The sequence below is a fragment of the Sinocyclocheilus grahami genome, unplaced genomic scaffold, assembly GCF_001515645.1.
Source record: "Sinocyclocheilus grahami isolate Dianchi unplaced genomic scaffold, SAMN03320097.WGS_v1.1 scaffold91.1, whole genome shotgun sequence".
NCBI classification, from domain to species: Eukaryota; Metazoa; Chordata; class Actinopteri; order Cypriniformes; family Cyprinidae; genus Sinocyclocheilus; species Sinocyclocheilus grahami.
In genome coordinates this window covers 1,203,293-1,228,954 of record NW_015505270.1, presented here as the reverse complement: position 1 = coordinate 1,228,954, position 25,662 = coordinate 1,203,293, and the positions used below count along the sequence as shown (strand labels likewise).

The window sequence follows — 25,662 nt, the reverse complement described above, 5'->3', positions numbered from 1 at the left end:
AAAATTTTCTACTGTAAAGTTGAGCATTTTAACATGGGGAGTCTATGAGACTGACTCCATTTTGGAGCCAGCCTCTAGCGGCCAGTCGATGAATTGCAGTTTTAGTCACTTCCGTGTTGGTTTCACGAGAGAGACCAGAAGGTTGCCGCTTGGATGACACCCATCCCAAGCCAGTACTGATCAACATCCTGTGACCCATGGTTTGTCTGTATGTGTATTCAGAGCCAGTGAGCAATGGACTTTCATAATAATAAAAAAACTGCTTTAATGCGTGATAAAATAATTGTCGACATTAATCAATTAATGCGTTAACACTAGGGCTGCACGATAAATCGCATGCGATATTTAATCTCCATCACCTGCGGGCTTTCACATTGAGCAGCATTAACTACACAGAGCTGTTGTTCACTGACGAGCAGCGCAAAAAATTGCGCGAATATGGACATGGTTTTGCGCAACTCGTCAGTGAACAACGGCTCTGTGTAGTTAACGCTGCTCAATGTGAAAGTCCACAGGTGATGGAGATTTACCGCTGATTACAGAACCGGTTTTCTGACAAGATGCGCATTAAATATCGCATGCGATTTATCGTGCAGCCCTAGTTAACACGATAACGCGTTAACTTTCCTAGCCCTAATATATATATATATATATATATATATATATATATGACAGTAACCTTTCATTTTGCAGTAGTGATAAAGAGGTACAACACATTACACCCCACATTGGTGCTAATGTTATGGAATGGTTTCCACCTAATGGCTTTGTATGCTTTAACAGCTCACTGTTGTTTTTAAATTGTTCTGTGTGAATTCTAAGTGTCTACAGCTCAAGCCTACAGTAGGGATTTTGGGGTTTAAGCTTTGAACTAAGACATGTAAGCTTTGGATAATCAGATGACTCAACTGCAATGCATGTTAAAGAAACTGAGCAGCTGTACAGAGATGTGGTGTATATATATGGTACTGGTAACATGATTTGCATCATGGGTGGACTTCAACACCTTGACCCTGGGCTCCTGTTCTTTGCAATGCAGAAACTTGAATTACTGATTTACATTTAATAGTTATTAAGAGTGGTTAAAGATCATCAGAATTATATCTTTGTCCCATTTAAAGTGGGAACTGATGTCATAAATTACTAACCTTCATGACTGTGGTGCCCAGATGTCAATGTGTGAAGAGTTTGGGACAGTTGGGGTCTGGGATTTCAAGCATTTCTCTAAAAACATTCAGAAGACTTGTCAATCTCCTTCAGTCTGTTTTTATTCATTTTCAGCTCGATACACTTATAGTTCAGCCTATGATATAAGTTAGTGGTTAAACTTATCATTCATTGGTGTTTTGCGCAGGGAGTGTGGACCGTGCCCGAAGCTCCTCCTTCCATGAGGTAGGCAGGTCAAAGGAGCTGGAAATGAGGGCAGCAGCCTCAGTTTCCGAGGACACATCGGCTAGCAGCAGTAGTGGTAGCGGTCATACAGTTCTGCAACGGCTCTTACAGGAGCAAATGCGCTATGGCGAGGGCCGGAATTATCTTGCCCTGCAGCAACAACAACAACAACAACAACAGCAGCAGCAACAACAAGGTCCAGTAAGTGGATACCCGGGCCCTGGCAGCCCAGGGGACGAGCACTCGATGGTCCCTCACATTGCGAGGCAGGAGCCTCAGGGCCAGGAGCTGCAGGCTGACAGTGGCATGGAGAAGCTTAGTACACGAACTGCAGGTGGTGGAAGCTGCGTGAGTGGACAAGGGCAGAATCTCGAAGACCTGCCCACCTATGACCAAGCCAAGGTGCAGTCGCAGTATTTCCGTGGCCATCATCCCCAGCAGCCTCAACCACAGATACCCCCATCAGTAGGTACTGCATTTTATGTGACTGGCATCAGCAACCCTAAAGTGCGGCCCCCAGAGGGCAGGGCCACGGTGCAAAGAGTGAACGGAGGCAAAGTGCACCAAGACGACGGGCTCAAGGATCTTAAACAAGGCCATGTACGTTCCCTCAGCGAAAGACTAATGCAGCTCTCACTGGCCACCAGTGGGGTCAAGGCCCATGCGCCTATTACCAGTTCACCACTTTCCCCCCAGCTGCCTCCACCTGGACTTCCTGGAGACTACTATAAACCCACTGGGCCCCCACACAGAGGCCCACCACCAGACTACCCTTTTAAAGGAATGCCCTCTCCACTCAAACAGCAGCAGCACTATCAGCTTCAGCACCAGGAGCCTGCACACTTCTACCCAGACCACCATGGCACAAACCAGCCAGCCAGGGCTGACATTCCTCATGTCCGGTACCAGCCACCACCTGAATATGGCTCTTTCCGGTGAGTGTACCTTAAAGGCTCCAGAATGGGCTAAGTTTGGGAATTTTTGTAGAAACTAAAGTGATACACCTTGAAACACAAATTATATTCCTTGAATCTTCAGTTTAAAAATTCCAAATAATGAGTAAAAAAAAAAGAAGCCCTTCCCTTAGATGCTGGGACATGTTGTCAGGAAACCAGTAATGGGAAAAGCCAGTTTGGCCTGTTTCCCTAAATTCATTCACCTCAGAGCCAGTGTGTGGCATATAGCAAAGGAATGCATGTCAAATTCTAATAATCATCTACAACATGTCACAACGTGACAGTTTCTTCATTATGTTGCAGAGAACCAGGAATGTTGACCTGTGAAAATTTTTTTTTTTATGAACTGTTGGAATGCATTGCATAGTTTCCACTTTGGCCAAGTTATTGTTTTCTAACCGTGATTTAATCACTTACAAGAAGCCGTTGGTTATGCAAGTGTAAATCAGCCTAATTTATTTGAAGGTCAACAAAAGTTCTCTAATTTTTAAAAAAATATTTTTAGACTTTTGTAATCAACCAAGATGTGAATATTATTTATTGCTCTGCTCTCATTAGGTCAAATAAAGAGAGTTCAAGTCACTCTCAAAGATCTGTCCATCACCACAGCCCTTCATCTTCTGTTACGTCAGGGGGCTCTCTCTCCCGTGCTCAGTCTTCCACTCTTAGCAGTATCATGGCCTCTTACCACCCTCCTCCACCTATGGGTCACCAGGGAGAGCCACCCTTCCCCACTTGTGCTCGTAGCCCACAGGGGCCTGGTTCCCACCAAGGTGATCCATACGGCCCTGGTCACCCTCCCCATCAGCGAAGCCACGCGTTACCTCATGATCCTTATGGGTCAGCTCCCAGGGGCCTCCACATGCATCAGCACCAGTACCACCAACAGGGCCCCCAACAGCAGCAACAGAGTCCAGGACAACACTACCCACATCCACTCTCCATGCAGGGGGATCCTTATGCCATGCTAGCCCGTGCCCAGCAAATGGTGGATATGCTGTCTGAAGAGAACCGCTTGCTTAAGCAAGAGCTGGAAGTGTGTGGGGAGAAGGTGTCCAGACTACAAAAGGTATTTTTAGATCGTAAATCAGTGGAAACCTGGGCCAGTTCACAATAGACCAGTGTTTCCCAATCTTGTTCCTGGAGGTACACCAACAGTACACATTTTGAATGTCTCCCTTATCTGACCCATCTATTTCTGGGCTTGGAGTCTTTACTAATGAGCTGATGAGTTGAATCAAGTGTGTTTAAAGGGGTCATGAACTGAGAAATAAAATTTCCCTTGATCTTTTGACATATAACAGGTCAATATACTATAAAAACATCCTGTAAGTTTCAGGATGTTTAAAAACTTTATTAGAACCAAGCTCAGGAAACGTCTCGTTTTGGAATGTGCCACTTTATGACGTATTAGTGTGGCTAAGCACCGCCTCTGCAGGAGATGATCAACACCTGCTTCTACATCACTGCCTCTTTAGCCCCACCCACTGATACTCACTTGTAGTAGCAGGGCTCGCAAAATTTAAAAATCCCTGGTAGCCCTTCGGGCAGGTACTCTTCAGATTTTGGTAGCCCAAAAATTTATTTAACTAGCCCAAATAAAAAAATACCTTCTTTTTTTTTTAAATATAGAAAATCAGAGTTTAAATGTCAATCAAAAATATTTTCAATAGAGATCTGCATTTAAGATAGCCCGTCGGGCAGAGTGGTGATACATTTTGGTAGCCCGACTGGAAAACACAATAGCCCTGGGACGTCGGGCTAGCGATTTTGCGAGCCCTGAGTAGGAGGAGAGGAAATACTAGAGAGACTCAAACACAGGATTACACCATCAAATCTCCAAAAGAACCATACAGATTACATTACAAGATTACTAGACACTTTGCAGTCTAAGTTATGAAAAATAGTCTTTGAATTGCCTTCCTTGTGATCCTAACATATCTAGATCGGATGCGAGTGCTGTTGCTCATGTCACAAATCAATTTCTCTTTCAGGTCAGAAGCGGCGTGAATGCTTGTATGTCAGAAATAGAGCGGGACATCAGTTTACTGTTGGAGATTTGTTGTGTCAATCCATCCTGCATCCAGTTTAGACCGACTCAATGATTATAATGGGTTCTGTTGTCTATAGTCGCGTTGCACCACTCCGTCCGGTGTAAACATGGGGTAAAATTAGCACCAGATCGCGTCAGTGAAACACTTTGTTTGTTTGCTTTACTACGGATTCTTCTTTAAACAAGACCGTATGATGGAGGCTTTTCAGGGTGCTTTCACACTTGGTTCGATTGCCTGGTCCGAACCTGAGTTCGATTGCACCCCCCCACCCCCCCCTGCCCCCACTGGACTGTGTTCACATTATATATTTGTGTCTTAACCGCGGTTTGTTTGCGTCAAGCCAGCAGCTGTTTACCCCTTGCTTAGTAACGACACTGTAAGATAAGGTGGCAAAATGCGTAGCATTGCTCATATTTTATATTTCTTGTTTTTGATCCGTCTCAGCCGGCATATGACCGACCTTCAACGTTGAAATATAGTTGAAATAATGTCAGTTCTTGTTTCAATGTTGAAACAACGTTCATACAACGTTTAATGCTGAACGGTTTTGTTTCCAAAGCTTCAGTACATAACGGCACTTATGTCTGTCTTACGAATGTACTGCAAATTCTCTAAAGAACGCTGAAGTGAACAGAAAATAGATATACAGCTCTCTGCTTGCAGCGCGTCAGTCATGCTCATCAGGAAAGTGAGTGAAAAACACACACAAACACACATTTTTATCAAATAATGTGTCATTAATAGCAGTTCACTTCCGCGATTTGGTATGATTGCGTTCACATCAGCAGCAAACCGTACCGAAGTTCACTTGAACCGTACACTAGACCACCCACCCCTTTTAAGCAGACTCGGGTACGGTTCGCGGGTGCACACCCGAGTTCAGAAGACAGTGTTCACATCATCCAAACGTACCGAACTCTGACATCAATCGAACCTGGGTGCACACCAAAAGTGCTAGTGTGAAAGCACCCTCAGAGGGACTGAAAGTAAACGATGATGCAGCGCGGAGTCTGACTAGAGTGGATCCAACAGTAATGTCGCAACACATAAGTGTGAGTAAATGTGCTTTTACCACAATTGCATTGTCTGTTCCAGACTGTTTGATATTATTGAGTGTTCAAATGTTTTTAACCCAAATGACCCATGTTGTTTTCAGAGTATGTCACAGCAGCGTCCATCTGTTATTTTAATAGGTGAAAGCCAATCATAGCAGTGGGTGTTTTCTTGCGAGTCTTGAATGCACCCCGCCTATAAAAACAGATCGTTCTGCAGAGAGGCTCAAAAACAGGATAGAAAATAGTTACTATTACTTCTTACTACTTCTAATACTATTACTCCTATTACTTCTAAATTATTATATGTTTTATGCAAAATCACACTAATATTATAAGTGAACCTCAGAGAACATTATAAAATAATTTTAAAAAAATGCAGTTCATGACCCCTTTAATTAGGAAGAGTTCGAAAGTGTGTAGTATTGGTGTGCCTCCCGGAACAGGGTTGGGAAATGTCCAGCACCAGCTCGGGCATGAGAACCAGCACCATTTAGGCGTAAAAGTCGATCCTTAGTTCGATTGCACCCCCCCACCCCCCCCTGCCCCCACTGGACTGTGTTCACATTATATATTTGTGTCTTAACCGCGGTTTGTTTGCGTCAAGCCAGCAGCTGTTTACCCCTTGCTTAGTAACGACACTGTAAGATAAGGTGGCAAAATGCGTAGCATTGCTCATATTTTATATTTCTTGTTTTTGATCCGTCTCAGCCGGCATATGACCGACCTTCAACGTTGAAATATAGTTGAAATAATGTCAGTTCTTGTTTCAATGTTGAAACAACGTTCATACAACGTTTAATGCTGAACGGTTTTGTTTCCAAAGCTTCAGTACATAACGGCACTTATGTCTGTCTTACGAATGTACTGCAAATTCTCTAAAGAACGCTGAAGTGAACAGAAAATAGATATACAGCTCTCTGCTTGCAGCGCGTCAGTCATGCTCATCAGGAAAGTGAGTGAAAAACACACACAAACACACATTTTTATCAAATAATGTGTCATTAATAGCAGTTCACTTCCGCGATTTGGTATGATTGCGTTCACATCAGCAGCAAACCGTACCGAAGTTCACTTGAACCGTACACTAGACCACCCACCCCTTTTAAGCAGACTCGGGTACGGTTCGCGGGTGCACACCCGAGTTCAGAAGACAGTGTTCACATCATCCAAACGTACCGAACTCTGACATCAATCGAACCTGGGTGCACACCAAAAGTGCTAGTGTGAAAGCACCCTCAGAGGGACTGAAAGTAAACGATGATGCAGCGCGGAGTCTGACTAGAGTGGATCCAACAGTAATGTCGCAACACATAAGTGTGAGTAAATGTGCTTTTACCACAATTGCATTGTCTGTTCCAGACTGTTTGATATTATTGAGTGTTCAAATGTTTTTAACCCAAATGACCCATGTTGTTTTCAGAGTATGTCACAGCAGCGTCCATCTGTTATTTTAATAGGTGAAAGCCAATCATAGCAGTGGGTGTTTTCTTGCGAGTCTTGAATGCACCCCGCCTATAAAAACAGATCGTTCTGCAGAGAGGCTCAAAAACAGGATAGAAAATAGTTACTATTACTTCTTACTACTTCTAATACTATTACTCCTATTACTTCTAAATTATTATATGTTTTATGCAAAATCACACTAATATTATAAGTGAACCTCAGAGAACATTATAAAATAATTTTAAAAAAATGCAGTTCATGACCCCTTTAATTAGGAAGAGTTCGAAAGTGTGTAGTATTGGTGTGCCTCCCGGAACAGGGTTGGGAAATGTCCAGCACCAGCTCGGGCATGAGAACCAGCACCATTTAGGCGTAAAAGTGTAGAAGATTTGGAGTTATTTCATGCAAGGCAACATTCCATACTGTATCTTTTTGAATTTCAAACCCATATACATTATATTTTTTCTGTAAGACCTCAGCAATATTAATGCTCTCTTATCTCTGCAGTTGGAGACTGAGATCCAGATGGTGTCTGAAGCCTATGAGAACCTGGCCAAATCATCCACAAAGAGGGAAGCTCTCGAGAAGACCATGAGAAATAAGTTGGAGATGGAGGTGCGCAGAATGCACGACTTCAACAGGGACCTAAGAGGTGAGAACAAAGCAGGATAATTGAATAAAAATTAGGGTTTAGGTGAGTATTAGCAGGGCTCCAGACTCATTCTTCCCACTGGTTGCTCTTTTGCGACTAACTTTCTCAGTTGGTCGCACAAGCACATGATTTGGGCGCAATATTTATTTTTTTATTTTTTTCCCCGCTACAACATGGTATTAATCAATGCATGCTTTATCATAGTTTATAGTTATATGGAAACGAAAGTGGTTAAAATTCAACCTGTTCATTTTCATCAGTATTATTTGTGATTTGAATTTTGTGAAAGGGAGTTCCTCTTTTGCCATGTTATAAGCTGGGCTTTGGGTGCTTTCACTTTCGAATTCGCGATCTTGTCACGTTTTACAAGAAAAGATAATTGTCTGTTTTGCTTACATACACCTTTCACTTTTTAAGACTAAAACAAAATATGGATTCATTGTTATTCTGAATTAAAAAGCACAACAAGAATAAAACAGTAAGATACAATGACAAGCTAGCTTACAAAACGTTTATTAACAAAAACAAATAAGATGAGGCATGGCATACACCACATGCTGTATTATATACCGACTAGTAAATTACAGAATGTTTAGCAAACACTGAGGAATCAAATAAAAAAAATAAAATAAAAGAGAGCCTCCATAGCGTAACGTGAGGTAAACAGCAAAGATAACAAGCTTTTGAAAACTAAAACTTGCTGTCGGTGATAGTGCTTGCATGTTTTTTCCCCACATGAATATCAACATGTTCACCCTCTCTGGTTTAAGAAACGGTCTTTTACTTTACTTTAGCATGAAAACCATCCATCGTTTCCTCAATATTTGCATCATTTTTTTCTGCGCGCACGCTTGTGTTGATGCAGCGTGTATAAACCAGGCTCTACACTCGAAGCGCTGCGCAGTTCAAACGAGTAGCACAGTTTCGTTATGCTTTCAGTTTCGTTTGCAGTTTGATGTTTCTCATATGCAACAGAAATGGCAGCACATATGAGTTGAACAACGCGGTGGCCGCGCCAGTGCGACCGCACACAAAATTTAGTCGCACAGGCAGAAAAAATGGTTGCGGTCTGGAGCCCTGATTAGAAGGAGATAATTCATGAATTGTACCTTGCCACTATATCACAATCTTATGAATAATCAGTGACTCCAAAGCATATTTGTGTCATTCTTAGTATATAGTGCACCATTTTGAGGTAAACTTTTGTTTTCGGTAATATGCTTGAGAAATCAATAAGAGCAAGACCTGTTTATGGCTGACAGGGTGAAATTAATTACTGATCCATATTATTTCTGTCATGACAACTCTCTGAGAGTTTAGCATGGTAATGTACATGACAATGTTAATGTTTTTGGTCTTGGTGAGAATAGGGGGCCGTTCACATATTGTGTCTAAAAACTCATTGAAAACACCAGCTGCGCCGCTTTCTCCTTCTTTCCAAAGCGCTCGGAGCTTGTGGCGTCTGCCCTTGTTAAGCAACCATGGCCTGCGCTCTCCATGACGAAGCAGAAGTTTCAGCAAATGATAAATGGATTTCCAGCACTTAAAATCACTTGCAGTATCTCTGCAACTAAATTAATTTAAAAATGGGTATCCCTGTACCGCTATGATCAGCTGTTCCTCCATCTTGGCTAAGCTTTTAATGGTGTTATGGGAAAAAGTGAAGCTGATTGGTTGGTTCTTGTCACATGACCTGTGGTGCACTTGCGGCATTCTGAAAAGTTAAAATGTTTTCGTTTTGCTGCGGCATAGACGAGACACATGAGTATCACGACTGCGCCGCTTCTATTATGAGCACGCTTGCTGCGCATTTACATTTGAAATAACGAACTTGAGCACACAAAAGACGCAACTTGTACGACTCCTAGATCTGCTACAGGTACCGTGACTTGCTACTGCCAATACATCCACAGACATGCTGCTGTAATCATGTAAGGAATACTGCTGCTGCACATATAACATATATGAAATATCCCCCATATATAACATACATGAAATCAACCTGTAGCAGATCTATACAGGTGGACCTGGGGAAGATGGAGGGTTTCTGAAGTGTGCTGCAACTGCAAAAGCAAGCACTAGCCGAGTATTTAAATGTTGAGCAGCAACCTCATTGGCTGCTGATAGGAAAAGGAACCAATCAGCTGCGCCATGTGAATAATTATGTCATTGTCAGATTGAGTCAGATTGCGCCATCTAGAGTTTCGTGACAGAACTTTGGAGGTGTATGAAAATAGTATGTGTATGAAAATCAGATGGAGAAACAATTCGGTTTAGAGTCGGTAAATGATAATGTTGTGGTGGTCCCTCCTGGCTCCAACATTCTGTCCTTCCCATTCAAAGAGGCTCCACATTCTTATCCAAGTTCAAAGCATTTAAATTTTCATTTAGTTTGCTTTCTTTTGTGTGATATCTCATGGCTCTGTGTAGTGTCTTTTGGAGTCCAAACCAAAGCAACAGTTTCTCGCTCTCATTCCTCTGCTGCTGTCAGCAGGCCCACTGTGCCTGAGTGTGGCCACCTCGACTATCATGCCTCACTGTGTTCTTTAGTCCAGCAGAGAACAGAGAAACCCTGATTTATGGCAGCATGCCCAGACTTTGTCCACAGGGAGCTCCCTGAGTTTTACAGCAAATTTTTCTTCTCTCTCTTGCCCTTCTTTCTTTCACCCCATGTTTCTCATATTACCTTGATGTACTACTTTTGCTATTGTTCAAGCCTAGATTTTATCAAAGTAGATTTCTTACAATCATTAATTAGTGTTGTTTGTGAAGGCATCCATCACTATTACTTTTGCTCATTTTCAACAAACCCTCGATCCTAATTGTTCGGGTGCATAGTTTTTCCTAATAGGTTTGTACTACAGACAAAAACTAGTTGAAGTGTGCTGTTACTTTTTTTTGCAACTCTTTGGCATCTACTTGTAGCATAATTTTCTACCAAAAAAGTTATATGTAGTGCTCTTCTCATCTATAATTCAAGTCTAGATTAGAATCTTAATTCTTTTGAGAGGCACTAAGGCACAGTGGGGGAAAGGCATTTGATTCTGGAATGTCAAGTCAAGTCAAGTCACCTTTATTTATATAGCGCTTTTAACAATACAGATTATGTCAAAGCAACTGTACAGCATTAATTAGGAAAATATTGTCAGTAATGCAAAATGATAATAGACTCTCATTAACACTCATTAATCTTCAGTTAAGGCAGTTCATCATTGAATTCAGTGATGTCATCTTCCAGCTCAGTTCAGTTTAAATAGTGTCTGTGCAATCAAGTCGACGATATCGCTGGAAATTAAGTGTCCCCAACTAAGCAAGCCAGAGGCGACAGTGGCAAGGAACCGAAACTCCATCGGTGACAGAATGCTCATCTCACAGACTGGTTGACTTAACACAGGGGGAAATATTGTTTAAACGTTTGGCCCGTTTCCTTGATGAATGGTTTGCCATTTCAAAAAACTAGCAACCCCTGCTATATAATGGCCCTTTTATCTGGGCCAGTTTTAACAGCACATCATGACTTATGTCAAGACCACTCTTTGGAAACTGGGCACATATAAAATGTTTGTTAGATTCTTGTTTTCCAATTTGCTGAGCAACCAGTCCCAGTGGTATATCATTTGTGAGAAGAGGCCTGGAATATGAGCTACATATTCTAGGGTTTTTTGGTAGGATGGAGAATATTGCACAAAGCCTCTGTAAAACAATTACAGCTGTTTGTTGCATTTATTGAATGCATGAAGTAAATTCAATATTTTTATTTTGGTTTATTAGTATTTTGAAAAGGCTTGTTCGTGGTTTTTTTCCACAAATAAATAATAACCACATTTTGTAAAGAGACGCCATATAAACTTTCACATGAATACATCCACATATACAATCTGTTTGACACAGATGGTCTGGTTTTGGTATCCTGTTTCCTAACACTGATTTAATCTCTTGCATATGACCAATCTTTATGAAGCATTGTGATATTATGAACCATAAAATTAGGGGAAAGTATGATGGTATTGTCTCTTTCTTTCAATAGAGCGAATGGAAACGGCCAACAAGCAGCTCTCCGCAAAAGAGTATGAAGGCACCGAGGACAATCGCAAAACCATCTCACAGCTTCTGGCTCAGAGTGAGTGGACCTCTAGAAATAATCTAGATCTTCCTTGAAGCCAATATGATCACTTAAATTAACCACAGATTTGTTTTGAAATACCATTCATTTGTAAGCACAAATTTTAGTTGTGATATATTGGAAAAGAAAATGCAGAATGTCCATTTTACTCATTTATCAGTTAAAGAGATTCAAAGAGAGAAGGAGAAGCAGGATATCGAGTTAAATTCACTTCGCTCTACCAACGAGGACCAGCGCAGACACATTGAGATCCGTGACCAGGCCTTGAATAACGCCCAAGCCAAAGTGGTCAAACTGGAGGAGGAGGTAAAGCTCATTGATAACCAGTGGTACCCCTGTACAATTAGTTTTACATGCTTTTATTTACTCCAGTTGTGTTTTTAAATTTACGTAGATATATGCCCACTTTTTAACAACCTCTTTTTTTAAAACAAACAAACATTTTAAATTGGTACAGAACAAAGCAGACACTCAGGTTCTCACCCCTTCGGTGTTCATTTACTTACCTGCATGTCAACAAAATTAATTTACATGTTCTACAATTTCTGTGACCATATGTATATGTGTTCCCTTCCTCCTTGTGGTCACATTGTATGTTACTCTTTCAGAACTAAGGAAATCTCAAAGGACTTCTGTTTTTTTATTCTGGCCAGGGAGTTGCTGAATCACACTACCATCCAGATGAAGGGCTGAGGCAGTTTAACTGTTTGGCAGCCTTTCACTGGACAGATTCTTAGAGAGGGCTTGATCTATTCCAGATACTTCACAAATTGCTTTAAGAACATTCTGACCATTGGACAATATAGCAGAATAGATTGCGTTTTGGGAAATAAATTAACATCTGTAAATATTTTCTGCTTATGAGTATCTATTGTTGATAAACAAAGTTGTGGGTGTACTTTATCGAAACAGCATTAAATGAACGTTTCATTGAGTCACAACTCAAACACATCCCTGTGGTACTCCACCACAATGTTTAAGCTCAAGTTTCTTAAGTTCTTTGAAGTTCTTCCCATCAGCTCCTCATTGCTGCAGTTAAGCTCGAGTGAACCGTTGGCCGCAATTTTCTCTGAAACCACACAACCTTTACTGAGGCCAAAAAAAGCTTCAATAGGGAGAGAAAGGGAGAAAAAAGCCTTCTAACCAAAGAAGCGTTGACGTTTCTGAACTCCACTCTTGAGTGTTTGTAACAGTTGGAGTCTGTGGTTGAGCTATTTTGGCGTTCTCCCAGATGGCCTTTTGGTCATTGCTGAACGGGGTATGCACCGGGCCGTTCCACTTTTGTTCTGCCCTGTCACAAATGGCTGCTTGTTCCCCTAACAAAGCCTCTTGAGTTGTCTGCCATGAAAGGACTTGAAGATGGCTAAATTCTTGCCCTCTCCACCCACCCCTTCCAAACGAGAGCCAAATAATTCTGTGATCTCTCTCTCTCACTCTTCTGTGTTATGTTGTCTACACCCCCCACCCCCCAGCCAAATAGTGGCATTCATTTTGACTGCAATTAAAACCACTGGTGGATTTGAGAGATGTACAGAAGAGAAAGAGAGGTTGAAAGAAACAAGGAGGCATTGTAAGGTAGATGGGGTTTTCTGGTTGTGGCATGAGAAGCAGAGTCTGACCTGCATTCTCTGTGTTTGTATAGCTGAAGAAAAAGCAGGTATATGTGGAGAAGGTGGAGCGGATGCAGCAGGCTCTAGCACAGCTTCAGGCTGCTTGTGAGAAGAGAGAACAGCTTGAGCATCGGCTACGCACTCGACTGGAGAGAGAGCTCGAATCACTCCGAATGCAACAGGTAAGAGATGCACACGCTATTCTCACTTAATCAGACTTTTGGCTTTTAATTGGAATTTGACCACAGAACTGTTTGTTATCTTGAGAGTTTAGAAATTAGAATACTTTAGATCAGCAGTACTCAAATCTTAGAGGCTATTTACAACTGGTCACGTCAGGTGTTTTCTCTCTTCAGATAGAAACAAGGAGGCATTGTAAGGTAGATGGGGTTTTCTGGTTGTGGCATGAGAAGCAGAGTCTGACCTGCATTCTCTGTGTTTGTATAGCTGAAGAAAAAGCAGGTATATGTGGAGAAGGTGGAGCGGATGCAGCAGGCTCTAGCACAGCTTCAGGCTGCTTGTGAGAAGAGAGAACAGCTTGAGCATCGGCTACGCACTCGACTGGAGAGAGAGCTCGAATCACTCCGAATGCAACAGGTAAGAGATGCACACGCTATTCTCACTTAATCAGACTTTTGGCTTTTAATTGGAATTTGACCACGGAACTGTTTGTTATCTTGAGAGTTTAGAAATTAGAATACTTTAGATCAGCAGTACTCAAATCTTAGAGGCTATTTACAACTAGTCACGTCAGGTGTTTTCTCTCTTCAGATAGCTATCCAGCTGTGAAGAGACCAGGTGTAAATGCCCTCTGAAACGCTTTTGAGACTGATTTAAATCTGATCACTCAGACCACTTCAGGAGGTGGTCTGGGACGCATTCCAGATGAAACTGGTGTAAATGCATCTGGTTATTGATACCACATTTTACTCCTCCCCCAAAAAATAAAAATAAATGTGTGAGAGCTTGTTATAGGCTATGTGACATGTTATAGCCAGATATGACGGCGCTAAAGCAACACGCATCACCGCAAATGAGTAGCGGAGTATCTCTTCAGCTAACCGACATGCAAACTGCCGCAAATGAACCTGAAAGTCACATGCTCTCAACACACAATCATCTTCATTAAAAGTAGTGAAACAAAATGATCTTACCAGTGCTGATGCCACTCTCTCTCCTATTGCAGTCTTTAATCTTGAAATTAGCTGATGATAAATAAAATGCAATGCATATCTGTTGCTATCGTTGATGTGAACTCCCATTAAATTTGCATATAGCACAGGAATTGAAGATTCCATTTATGTGGCCAAGTGTAAATGTAACCGTTTTAACAAATCGCTATACGATCAGGAAAAATACATGAAGTGACCAGATGTAAACAGGCCCTTAAGGTGCTGTCAAATTTACGAAATTTTACACAGAAGTCACTTTCAAACCAACCAGTTTTCTGTTGGTCAAAGTGGTGAATCCGCATGACCAAATTGATTCTGTTGTGAAATCTGCATGGGGACATCTTTTACCCTCAAACAAAATTCTTGATCACGTGGATTCATGTTGAAATGACTGGAATTTGCCTGTCGCAGAACAACAGTGAATTAAAAATGCCCTAAATTTGACCTTCCAAATTATGAGAGTGATTCATAAAGACATGCTTAAGACTTTACTATGAAACATAGTGGGTTATCTTGCTGTATACTGCATACATGGGCAGCCATTCTAACAGAGATTGATCCTCAGAAGTGATGATTTGTAATGCTGTAGGCAGCGACTCCATATGGCTTACATATAGCATTCCTCGCACGAGACTCAACTCACAATTGATTACAATAGTTTAATGTTAGCATGTTGCTAAACTAACAGCACAATAGTCAAATAAGCATAAAATACAAAGCTCTAACAAAACATTGGACTTTTCCACACAGAAAACTCAACAAGTTAAGTGCAAATTCTGCCTCGTAGACAATTTCATTGGTTAACTCAATCACAGAAAAGTTCAGACTTCATGAATTTAGCTCAGAGTTCAGAAATATTATGTATGTGGCTGAGTAATGCTATCTATCAGGATGTGCTACCAACCTAAGGTTAAGATTATGAGTTTAGTATTTGTTTAATATTGTGTTGTGTAGGCAATCAGCACTGTGATTGACACAACCAATGCAATCATTAGAATCAGCTGCGTGGGAGGGGGGTTGCACTTAACTGGTTTGGGGGAAAAAACTGAAGACAGACCATTCTGTTTTTGGTTAAAATTTCGAAATTATACAATCTAATTTAGATTAAAAACTGCTCATGTTGCATGTATGCAGCATCTTTGTTTGGATCATGATTAAAATGCAGTGGTATCCTAATTTTAAATGGAAAGAGCACAGACAAAGTCTTAGTTTGTTTATATGAGGAGATTTATTTTATTTGTGTTACTTATTTATTTGATTTGGGGTATGTTTCAAAATTTTCAATTTAGTTTTTGTTAGTTACATTTACATTTAGTTATTTAGCAGACACTTTCCACTATCCAAAGTGACTTACAAATGAGGACAATAGAAGCGAACAAAACCAACAACTGAGCAATAATATGCAAGTGACCGAGTAGGGAGTGGTTAGATGACATCAAAGAATGGTGTCAGAGGGACATCTACTCTCTTAGCAGGATGGCACAGGACCGTGCACAGTGGAAATGGAGTGTCAGACGAGCATTGGACACCAACAGGCGTGAGCCCATGGAATGATGGATGGGATGGATAATAAACACTGTAAACAAATCCTTTCAATTAACAGTATTTAGAAAAGAACAAGAATTAAAAATATAAGAAGCTATAGCAATATAAACGACAAGCCAAAACGAATTCATTTAGGCTAAAACGAAACTGAAACCAACGTTGGGTCTCTCATATTCTCATATAACGTTGGGTTTCCATATTCGCAATGTATTTGAATGGCAAATTATTATTTATTATGTACTTGACTCGCGTTCCAATATCCACGTAAAACAAAATGTTTTGCATAACATCACGGCGGTACTGTGATAATTAACGGCACAGATTTTACTACATATTTTTTACTATATAGTTTTTTTCCCCCATATGTTTGGCTGACTGTATTTTATTATGATAATGAACAGGCTGCATTGTCAAGGTAGCAATGCTTAATTGTGTGTGCACATGCGTACTAGGCTACTTGTTGTACAGTTTTTCTTTCATTTTCTTAATTTATTAAAGTAAAAATGTTTCTCGTATATAGGCCTACTTATTTGTTTTTATATATTTGTTTTTCTCCACTCGCAGAAGCTCTTCAGGTGTGATATGATGACCATGTGAATCCTCATGTTCTGTTGTTTGCTGCTTTGTGCGCATGTAAAATTAATCCCTGTAAAACAAATGTTAGTATTTTTTAACAGGTCACAGACACTTATCCTTTCTAATTTAATTAAATTCTAATTTAAAATAATCTTGTCTGTTAACGGTTACCGAGCATTGGTTGTCTGTTAGGAAAAATAACCGAAATGAACATCCCTAGTTCTTTCTGTCTCTCTCTCACTCTCACAGAGGCAGGGTGGTTCTCAGAACACAGTTGGTCCTGAATTCAGCACAGCGGCTCTGATGGAGCACCTGAGAGAAAAAGAAGAGAGGATTTTGGCCCTGGAGGCCGACATGACCAAATGGGAGCAGAAATACCTGGAGGAGAGTGTCATGAGACAGTTCACGCTGGACGCCGCTGCTTCTGTGGCCACCCAGAGGTACGCAAATTCACTGCTATCCACGAAATCTACAATGTAGGAATATAGCAAGTTATCAGTGAGTTTGCAAAACAATAAAACTAAGCTGAAACTATAGTGCACTGCAGTGCAAATGCTGTCATTCAAAGTGACTACATGAATGATTACGAATACAGAGACTATATAAAATAAAACTAAAATTTGAAATTAGATAAAAACAGAAATAAAATTATCGATGACCATTGATGGAAACTGAAACAAAACTGGATTTGAAAACAAACTACAAAATAAAAGTAACTAGTGAAAAATCAATTTCTCATTGTTTTTTGTTATGTTTGTTTGTTTTCTAACCTATCCAGGGACACGTCCTCCGCCATCATCAGCCATTCCCCCAGCAGCAGCTACGACACTTCGTTGGAGGCACGTATCCAGAAAGAAGAAGAGGAGATCCTCATGGCTAACCGCCGCTGTCTGGACATGGAGAGCAGGATCAAGAACCTGCATGCTCAGATCATAGAGAAGGATGCCATGATAAAGGTACTGCATCAGCGCTCGCGGAAAGAGCCGGCCAGCAAATTAGACGCACCTGCCATGAGGCCCTCCAAGTCCCTCATGTCCATAGCTATGGGCACTGGCAGCTCCAGTGGCTCTGGGCTGCTGTCACACTCTCTGGGCCTCAGCGGAGGCAGCCCCATCACGGAGGAGCGCAGGGAAGACCGCAGCTGGAAGGGCAGTCTGGGTAAGTGCATCCGGTGTGATGTGGAATAGATCTGAAATGGGATACTGGTGGGACTGTTTAAACCTTAGAGAAGTCTCCAGTAGTAGGGGTGTGCGATATCACGATTTTTGATCGGGGATGATTAAAATGTCTCCATGATCTGCTTTTGAAGAAATATCGTATATCGTGCTTCAGCGCACATTCTATCAGTTGCAGCTCTGGTGAATCCGTTTAAATATACTGTATAATGCGACATACATTCATTTCTACACACTCAGTGGTAGAGTTACACTCAACGGACACTACACTTCGCAATCACAAAAGTGCATTATTTGCATGTGCTTTTAAAGCCTTGCTGGTTAAACATTTAATGTTCTGACATGTGCTTTTTCTGAGCGTGAAGCATGCACACACTAAAAAGCCAGTCAAACAGTGCCTGATTACTGGAATAAGTTATCTTTCGTGTCTGATTGCGCTAATATTGTCAAAAAAAAGGGGGTTTACATATAAACACAGTTGGTTACGTCTAAAGTGAAAGTAAAGTTGAGAGAAAAACGGAATGCCTGCCTGTATATCAGATGTGTGCAGCTCTTAAAGTAACAGACAGCAGACTAATAGTACTAAACATGCTGCCGCTGGTCATTAAAGGGAGAGTTCACACAATTTAAATTCTGTCAATATTTACTCATTCTTGTATTGCCCCAAACCTGTATTAATTTCTTTCTTGTGCTGAACAAAAAATAAGATATTTTGAAGAATGTGTGTAACCAAACAGTTGCTGGTCCCCATTGACTTTGATAGTAGGAAAAAAAATACTATGGAAGTCACTGGGGGACCAGCAAGTGTTTGGTTACCCACATTTTTCAAAATAACATTTATGTTCAACAAAAGAAAGAAACTCATTCAGGTTTAACCTTCTGTAACGGGGCGAACGAGACGAAAGACGTGCGGATCCATATGCAAGCTTTTATTCAAATACATGGTCAGAAACAGGCAGGGTCGAAACACCAGCAAACAGATATGGCACTAGCGAGACAAAAGAATAATCCAAGGACAGACTTGATCAGGCTCTGGCGAACAAAATCTAATAGGGCAAGGCAAACGGGTAATCCAACAGACAAACAATAATCCATGCGAGGTGCAAACGGAGTCCAAACAACAAGATGAGAGAGAATTCCAAGACGGGCAGAAGATCAGTAAACAGGCAACAGGGCAACACAACGTGACTAGACTTAGACTGGCAACTAGGACTGGGAACTGGCTCTGTAGAGTAGCTATCACTAGGTGAGCGATAAGCGCTAAGCAAAATTCAGCGATTTGAAAGAGGAAGTCCATGGCTTATAAAGTGTCTTAGATTGGTTACAGCTGTGTGTGTCATTAGTGCAATGGATGCTGGGAAATGTAGTCCGTGGTGTGAGAGTCAATGTAACGGAAGAGCGATCTCTGGTGGCAAGCGGATGGAAGTCCATGGACAGGATTCGTGACACCTCCTGAGAGCCGGCAAAACATTTTAGGAATTTTTTTTTATTTTTTCGTGTCATTACATTGTTTAGAGCATTAAAAAAAAAAAAGTTATGCTACGTCCTAGGTAGAGGACATCGGGACTCAATTTAAAAAATAAAAAGACATGAATGAACATGCATAGGCAAAAACGATTGATTTTTTTTTTTAAATCACCAATACATTTTTAGTTTTCAGGATTTTTTTTACCAGACTTTGTATAAAGATAATTCTCAACTATGTTATAACAGAATGATTTGATATACAATTTTTCTTTATGCAAAATGTGTGTAAAATGGCCATAAACAGGTTCTCTCATTATATATATAATGCATCTATAAACTAAATCTAGTTTGCATATTAATGTGTTTTTGGGGCAACATGTAATGAAAAAAGAAGTAATAATTGACAAGATTTTCATAATAATATATAATATTTCATAGGAATATTCAAATATAATTTCTTTCCCTATTCATTTGTTGTGTCTCCCAAAATGCTAATAAACATGCTTTTAGTCCTGGTGTCCTCATATGAGGACATGTATGAAATCAACGTCCTGTTTCGTAACAGAAAGTCATATTTTGATTTGAAACCCCATAACATTTTCCTGAGATGCTGATTTATGACACACAGTTTAAAAATTAGATTTAAATGATAATTACAAAATATGATCATATTTCCATAAAGTTACAACTTAATTAATTAATATCTATAATTAAAATATTATAAATCTATAATAAACTAAATTAATATCAGACATTTTTGAAGACCAATCATATTTCCATAAAGTTACAACTTAATTAATTAATATCTATAAATAAAATATTATAAATCTATAATAAACTAAATTAATATCAGACATTTTTGAAGACCAAGGAGAGGGAGTGGTCATGGTGAAACATCCAAACATTTAGTATCTCTGAAAAGCCCTGCATGTGCTCTGTACAGGACATCCAGACTTAACACTGTGGCATGTATAGTCTCAGAGTAAGTCACTAAAATATAATATCCTCATATGAGGATGCAGGGTCTCAGGAGGATAAATCAACTTGAGAGTGAGTAAATGATGACAGAATTTTCATTTTTCGTTGAACTATTCATCTAATGTTAATAAAACAACAAGATAAAAAATAGACGATAAAGAATGAACTTGACGGAGCTCAAACTCAAAACACACGGTAGCAACAAACAGGAAGTGACGTTCCAAAAATCACTCAGTGTTCTTGACTGAAAAACTTTAATACAGTTGCTTTAATAAGAATCAAAGTATAATTTATACAGTGAAGTGTATATAGTGTTTTAATTTTATATTTGTTCATTCTCATGGTGAAACATCCAAACATTTAGTATCTCTGAAAAGCCCTGCATGTGCTCTGTACAGGACATCCAGACTTAACACTGTGGCATGTATAGTCTCAGAGTAAGTCACTAAAATATAATATCCTCATATGAGGATGCAGGGTCTCAGGAGGATAAATCAACTTGAGAGTGAGTAAATGATGACAGAATTTTCATTTTTCGTTGAACTATTCATCTAATGTTAATAAAACAACAAGATAAAAAATAGACGATAAAGAATGAACTTGACGGAGCTCAAACTCAAAACACACGGTAGCAACAAACAGGAAGTGACGTTCCAAAAATCACTCAATGTTCTTGACTGAAAAACTTTAATACAGTTGCTTTAATAAGAATCAAAGTATAATTTATACAGTGAAGTGTATATAGTGTTTTAATTTTATATTTGTTCATTAAATTTCTCGAGTGCCACTGCTAAATGCACCTACTGTACCTGAAAAACAATACACTGTTTATTTTATTTGTATATTATGTGTATTTGTAATGTGCGTCTTTGTTCTTATTTTTTAATAACAAAGATAAATTACACAGATTCCTATCTTCACCCACTTTGGCCTAAATGTCTGCCATTCTTTTCAATTTTCTATTTTGTTACCTTGGAAGGCTTTGTTTTTAAAATAGGGAAATTAGTTTGGCTGTACTGCTCAGACAACTTTCAAAATAGTAAAACCAACATGACAAAGAATTGTGATCAAATCGTGAATCGTGATTTTAATGAAAAAAAATCGTGATATGATATTTTTGCCATATCGCCCACCCCTACCCAGTAGTAAATTAGCCAAAGAAGTAATAAAATAATACGTGTTTTTACTAAAAGTGTTAAATCAACAAAACCGCATCTCATGCTCTAAATTTTATCAAAATAAAATTTTTGATTGAAACATATTAACATTTGAATCTCCCAACATGCCAGCATCGCACATCATGAATATGTCAAAACGAAATTTGCTTTCTGGTAGGAAAATTGGCAGTATTTAAAAATATAAACCTGAGACCAGTGTAAGTCTCAGACAATTCTTTTTGAATGTTTCAGAAATGCCCAGATTCATAAAACCTTCGAGAATGATGAAGCACAGCTCTGAATTTAGTGTTATTTCAGCCTCCTAGCTGAAATAAAAAATAAATAAATAAAGTTTGCATACACACACACATATATGTATATGTATATGTATATATATGAAGAGTTCAGATGCAAAAGTGCCGTCTGAAATTTTCTTCTAAAATTAGCATTTTTATCAGGCTCTTATGTTTAGGTTCAGTAATTTTACTTGAATGGCAATGTATGGGTCCTTCTCTATGCCATGAAAGTGAAATAACTGAACATAAATATAGGAGCCTGATAACAATGCTCACTTTAGAAATGTCAGATGTCAATTAGAGGCTTTAGCATCTGAACTCTTCATATGTATATAATTATTTTTATATATATAAAAATAATTATATACATATGAAGAGTTCAGATGCAAAAGTGCCGTCTGAAATTTTCTTCTAAAATTAGCATTTTTATCAGGCTCTTATGTTTAGGTTCAGTAATTTTACTTGAATGGCAATGTATGGGTCCTTCTCTATGCCATGAAAGTGAAATAACTGAACATAAATATAGGAGCCTGATAACAATGCTCACTTTAGAAATGTCAGATGTCAATTAGAGGCTTTAGCATCTGAACTCTTCATATGTATATAATTATTTTTATATATATAAAATATTATGAAATTTGCAATGTAACATAATTTGGGCTTTAGCATCTGAACTCTTCATATGTATAGAATTACTTTTATATATATATATAAAATTATTAGAATTTTATATAAAAAATATTATAACATTTGCAATGTAACATAACTTGGGCTGAGTCTGAAAGCTGAGAAATGTTGCCTCTGCAGGCAGCATACAGAGGTAGGAAGGCAACAAAGGCACATCCGAATCCAATGATCGTGTCACATCCTGTCTGCTGAGATACTTTTATCTGATCGATTATTCAAGGCAGCATAGATGTATCATTCACTGCTTATAATATCTCACTATCCTTTGCGTTTGATTTGGTGACAGTTAAGCTAAAAAAATAAAGATGGTGTCTGAAAGTTGTGGTTGGTGGTCAGTTTGTGTAAATGTACATTTTTGACCAATTTCTTCCACTTACACTACCACAAATTAGTAGTGTAGTAATTAAATATTCACTTATCTATCACCAAAGCTCTATTTGCAGCCATAATATAATACAATGTGCTATAAAGTATTAATGTATCTCTTTCATCTATTCATGTCTGAATTGTTTGCGCTCTTCATGGTCAAGGTGTTCTGTTGGGCCCAGAGTTCAGAGGTGACTCTCTGAGGACAGAGTCCATCTCCTCCTCTCCATCTCCAGTCCTGCCAGCTGCCGCACACTCAAAGACCGGCAGCAGAGACAGCTGCACCCAGACGGAAAAGGGTCAGGAGGCCAGCAAGCCGAGCACACCCGCCCTGCAGAGCGTATCCGGACCAAGCCGGATCAGCAGCCCGAGCCCAGTCTACATACCTGACCGTATCGCCGGTACAGCTCACGCGCGCACATATACACACACACAAAATCACATATTACAGATAATAAACCAGTGTTTTCAATAGAAAGTTGATCAAATTCATAAAGAAAATGTAATAAAATTGTCAATCACATGACTTTTTTTGTTTAATCCAGATTTAATCATTTATTCAACAGACATGCAATTCTTACATATAATAACTTGAATACACTTCTACATGAGTATGTTTTTCATGTCTGAATTATAATATATTTGGATATTTTTATGGGGCATAAAGTAAAAATTATTAGAGTTATGCAACTCTCCCAGTATGAAGAAAAAAATTCTGTAGTTTGGCATAATTTATTTTAATTTCTTACACTGAAGTAGTTTTGTTAAAATATTATTGCAAATATTTAAAAGTACTTTCTGCATCAACATGCAAGGGAAAACAGGAAAATCATGAAATAGAAAATATCTTTAAATATGGAATAATTTGATATTTTATAACAAGGCTTCGCTGGTTGGTTGACAAAGTCATGTGGTGCAACTTTATAATATTTTTTAATTAATAGATGTGTAAAAGTCTTTTTAACTTGAAATCAGTATAATCAAACACAGCTGGATTCAAATGAAGGGGTAGAACCATCTCAAGGCTGATCAGAAGAAATGGACAGCCCCTGAGTTAAATATATGAGTGTCACAGCAAAGGGTCTGAATACTTAGGACCATGTGATATTTCAGTTTTTCTTTTTTAATAAATCTGCAAAAATGTCAACAATTCTGTGTTTTTCTGTCAATATGGGGTGCTGTGTGTACATTACTGAGGGAAAAAAATGAACTTAAATGATTTTAGCAAATGGCTGCAATATAACAGAGTGAAAAATTTAAGGGGGTCTGAATACTTTCCGTACCCACTGTATATACACACACAAGCGCATGTATTCAAGGAAAATAAAGTTACATCACATGACATTTTTGGAGTCATTAAATTAAAACTTTTTTTCCCCCCCAAAACCATAAGAAACCAACATGAATACAAGGAGTACATTTCTTAGAATATGGCACATTTTTAAATCTTGGACACTTTTTCACCATTGACCCATAAACATCTGCATGTTTCTCTGTCTCTACAGATGTGTTTCACAGCAGTACATTAGAGAGGAGAGCGCCTGTGCAGTCGCTCCCAGCGCAGGACGTGGACAGCGAGATGGTGGAAATACTCATCTGATCACACACACATTGATAAAGAAACAACTCAAAGCAGGTGAAGGAATCTGTGCACTTCTCTTCTCTCCATTACTCTCCGATCAAGATTGTCGGGATGTTTTAAGAATGCATTCTTTACACAAATCTGTAAATATCAATATACAGTGTCATTTCCAATCAAGTTTTTTGTACAGTATTGTCTGGTGGTCTTTTTTCCCCTCCAGACCCTCGGACCAAATGTATTGGCATCATTTTTTACATGTATTGCACTACTTTGTGTTTGTTTTTACTTATTTTTTTTGGGTATGCAATTGTTTTGTTGTGTATATGTACTAATAATACAAATGTGGCACTTGAGTATCAAGCGATATGGTGACTAGCTGAACAGTTGTTACATGTACATACTGAATCAGAATACTGTAAAACCGAATGTCATAGGGCCTTTTTTTATTCTAGGATGCATTGTCTGTACAGCACATACTGTACAGTTCACCGCGCACTGTTTAAGAGCAATGGACCAGCAAGCGTTTACCTGTGTCCAGAAGCTCATGTATCCGTGTGTGAAAGTATGAGTGACCCAACTGGTTTTGGGTTTGTCTGTGTGAAAGTCTGTAGTTTTCCCATCAGAACTGAGGTCCATCATTCCAGTAGAGCTACAGCAGCCACAACGTGCCTTGAGTGAGCGGTACCACACTTAGCACCTGGTGGTAGCCAGGGGTCCCAGAATTCCCGGTCTGTTCCTTTCACAGTTAGGAAAGCCTCCAAACATCTCGTTTCAATGTGATGGTTACTCTTAAAGGGTTAGTTCACCCAAAAATGAAAATTCTGTCATTAAGTACTCACCCTCGTGTTGTTCCAAACCCGTAAGACCTTCGTTCATCTTCGGAACACAATTTAAGATATTTTTGATGAAATCTGAGGGCTCTCTGACCCTCCCATAGACAGCAAGGTAACTACCACGTTCAAGGTCCAGAAAAGTACCAAGATGATCGACAAAGTAGTCCGTGTGACATCAGTGGTTCAACTGTAAAGTTACGAAGAATAACGACTTTATTCCACATTTTCGTCTCTACTGCGTCACTTGTGGATGCGCGTTCACGACAGTATCATGACGCGAGCGTTTGGCGGCATCCTAATATAACATTTTAATATCCTAATACATTACCTGCTGAATAAAAGTAAACCAAAAAAAAAAAAACTTTTACTAACCCTAATTTTTTGAACAGTCTAAGCAAACTTTGCCCCCTATAGGACACACAAAACATTGCAGTATAAAACCCCTTCCTCTTAAATCTACTGCGCACCCAAAAATGAAAATTACCCCATGATTTACTCACCCTCAAGTCATCCTCTTCTTTCAGATGAATACAATCAGAGTTA

At 39.4% G+C, this 25,662-nt stretch overlaps 1 protein-coding gene across 5 annotated transcripts in view; it reads left to right on the top strand.

The window, feature by feature from the left end:
- The window catches only part of LOC107587213 (angiomotin-like), a 62,557-nt gene extending 37,432 nt beyond the window's left edge, over window positions 1-25,125 (top strand). For all 5 annotated transcript variants that reach the window (XM_016274902.1, XM_016274900.1, XM_016274901.1 and 2 more), the window contains 10 exons: window positions 1,355-2,327; window positions 2,907-3,417; window positions 7,408-7,552; window positions 11,580-11,672; window positions 11,836-11,981; window positions 13,318-13,467; window positions 16,828-17,018; window positions 17,357-17,736; window positions 22,869-23,105; window positions 24,210-25,125. In XM_016274902.1, coding sequence (XP_016130388.1) covers window positions 1,355-2,327; window positions 2,907-3,417; window positions 7,408-7,552; window positions 11,580-11,672; window positions 11,836-11,981; window positions 13,318-13,467; window positions 16,828-17,018; window positions 17,357-17,736; window positions 22,869-23,105; window positions 24,210-24,304 — 2,921 coding nt within the window. In that variant the 3' untranslated portion in view covers window positions 24,305-25,125. The remainder of the gene's footprint in view (window positions 1-1,354; window positions 2,328-2,906; window positions 3,418-7,407; window positions 7,553-11,579; window positions 11,673-11,835; window positions 11,982-13,317; window positions 13,468-16,827; window positions 17,019-17,356; window positions 17,737-22,868; window positions 23,106-24,209) is intronic.
- The last annotated feature ends 537 nt before the right edge of the window (window positions 25,126-25,662 follow it).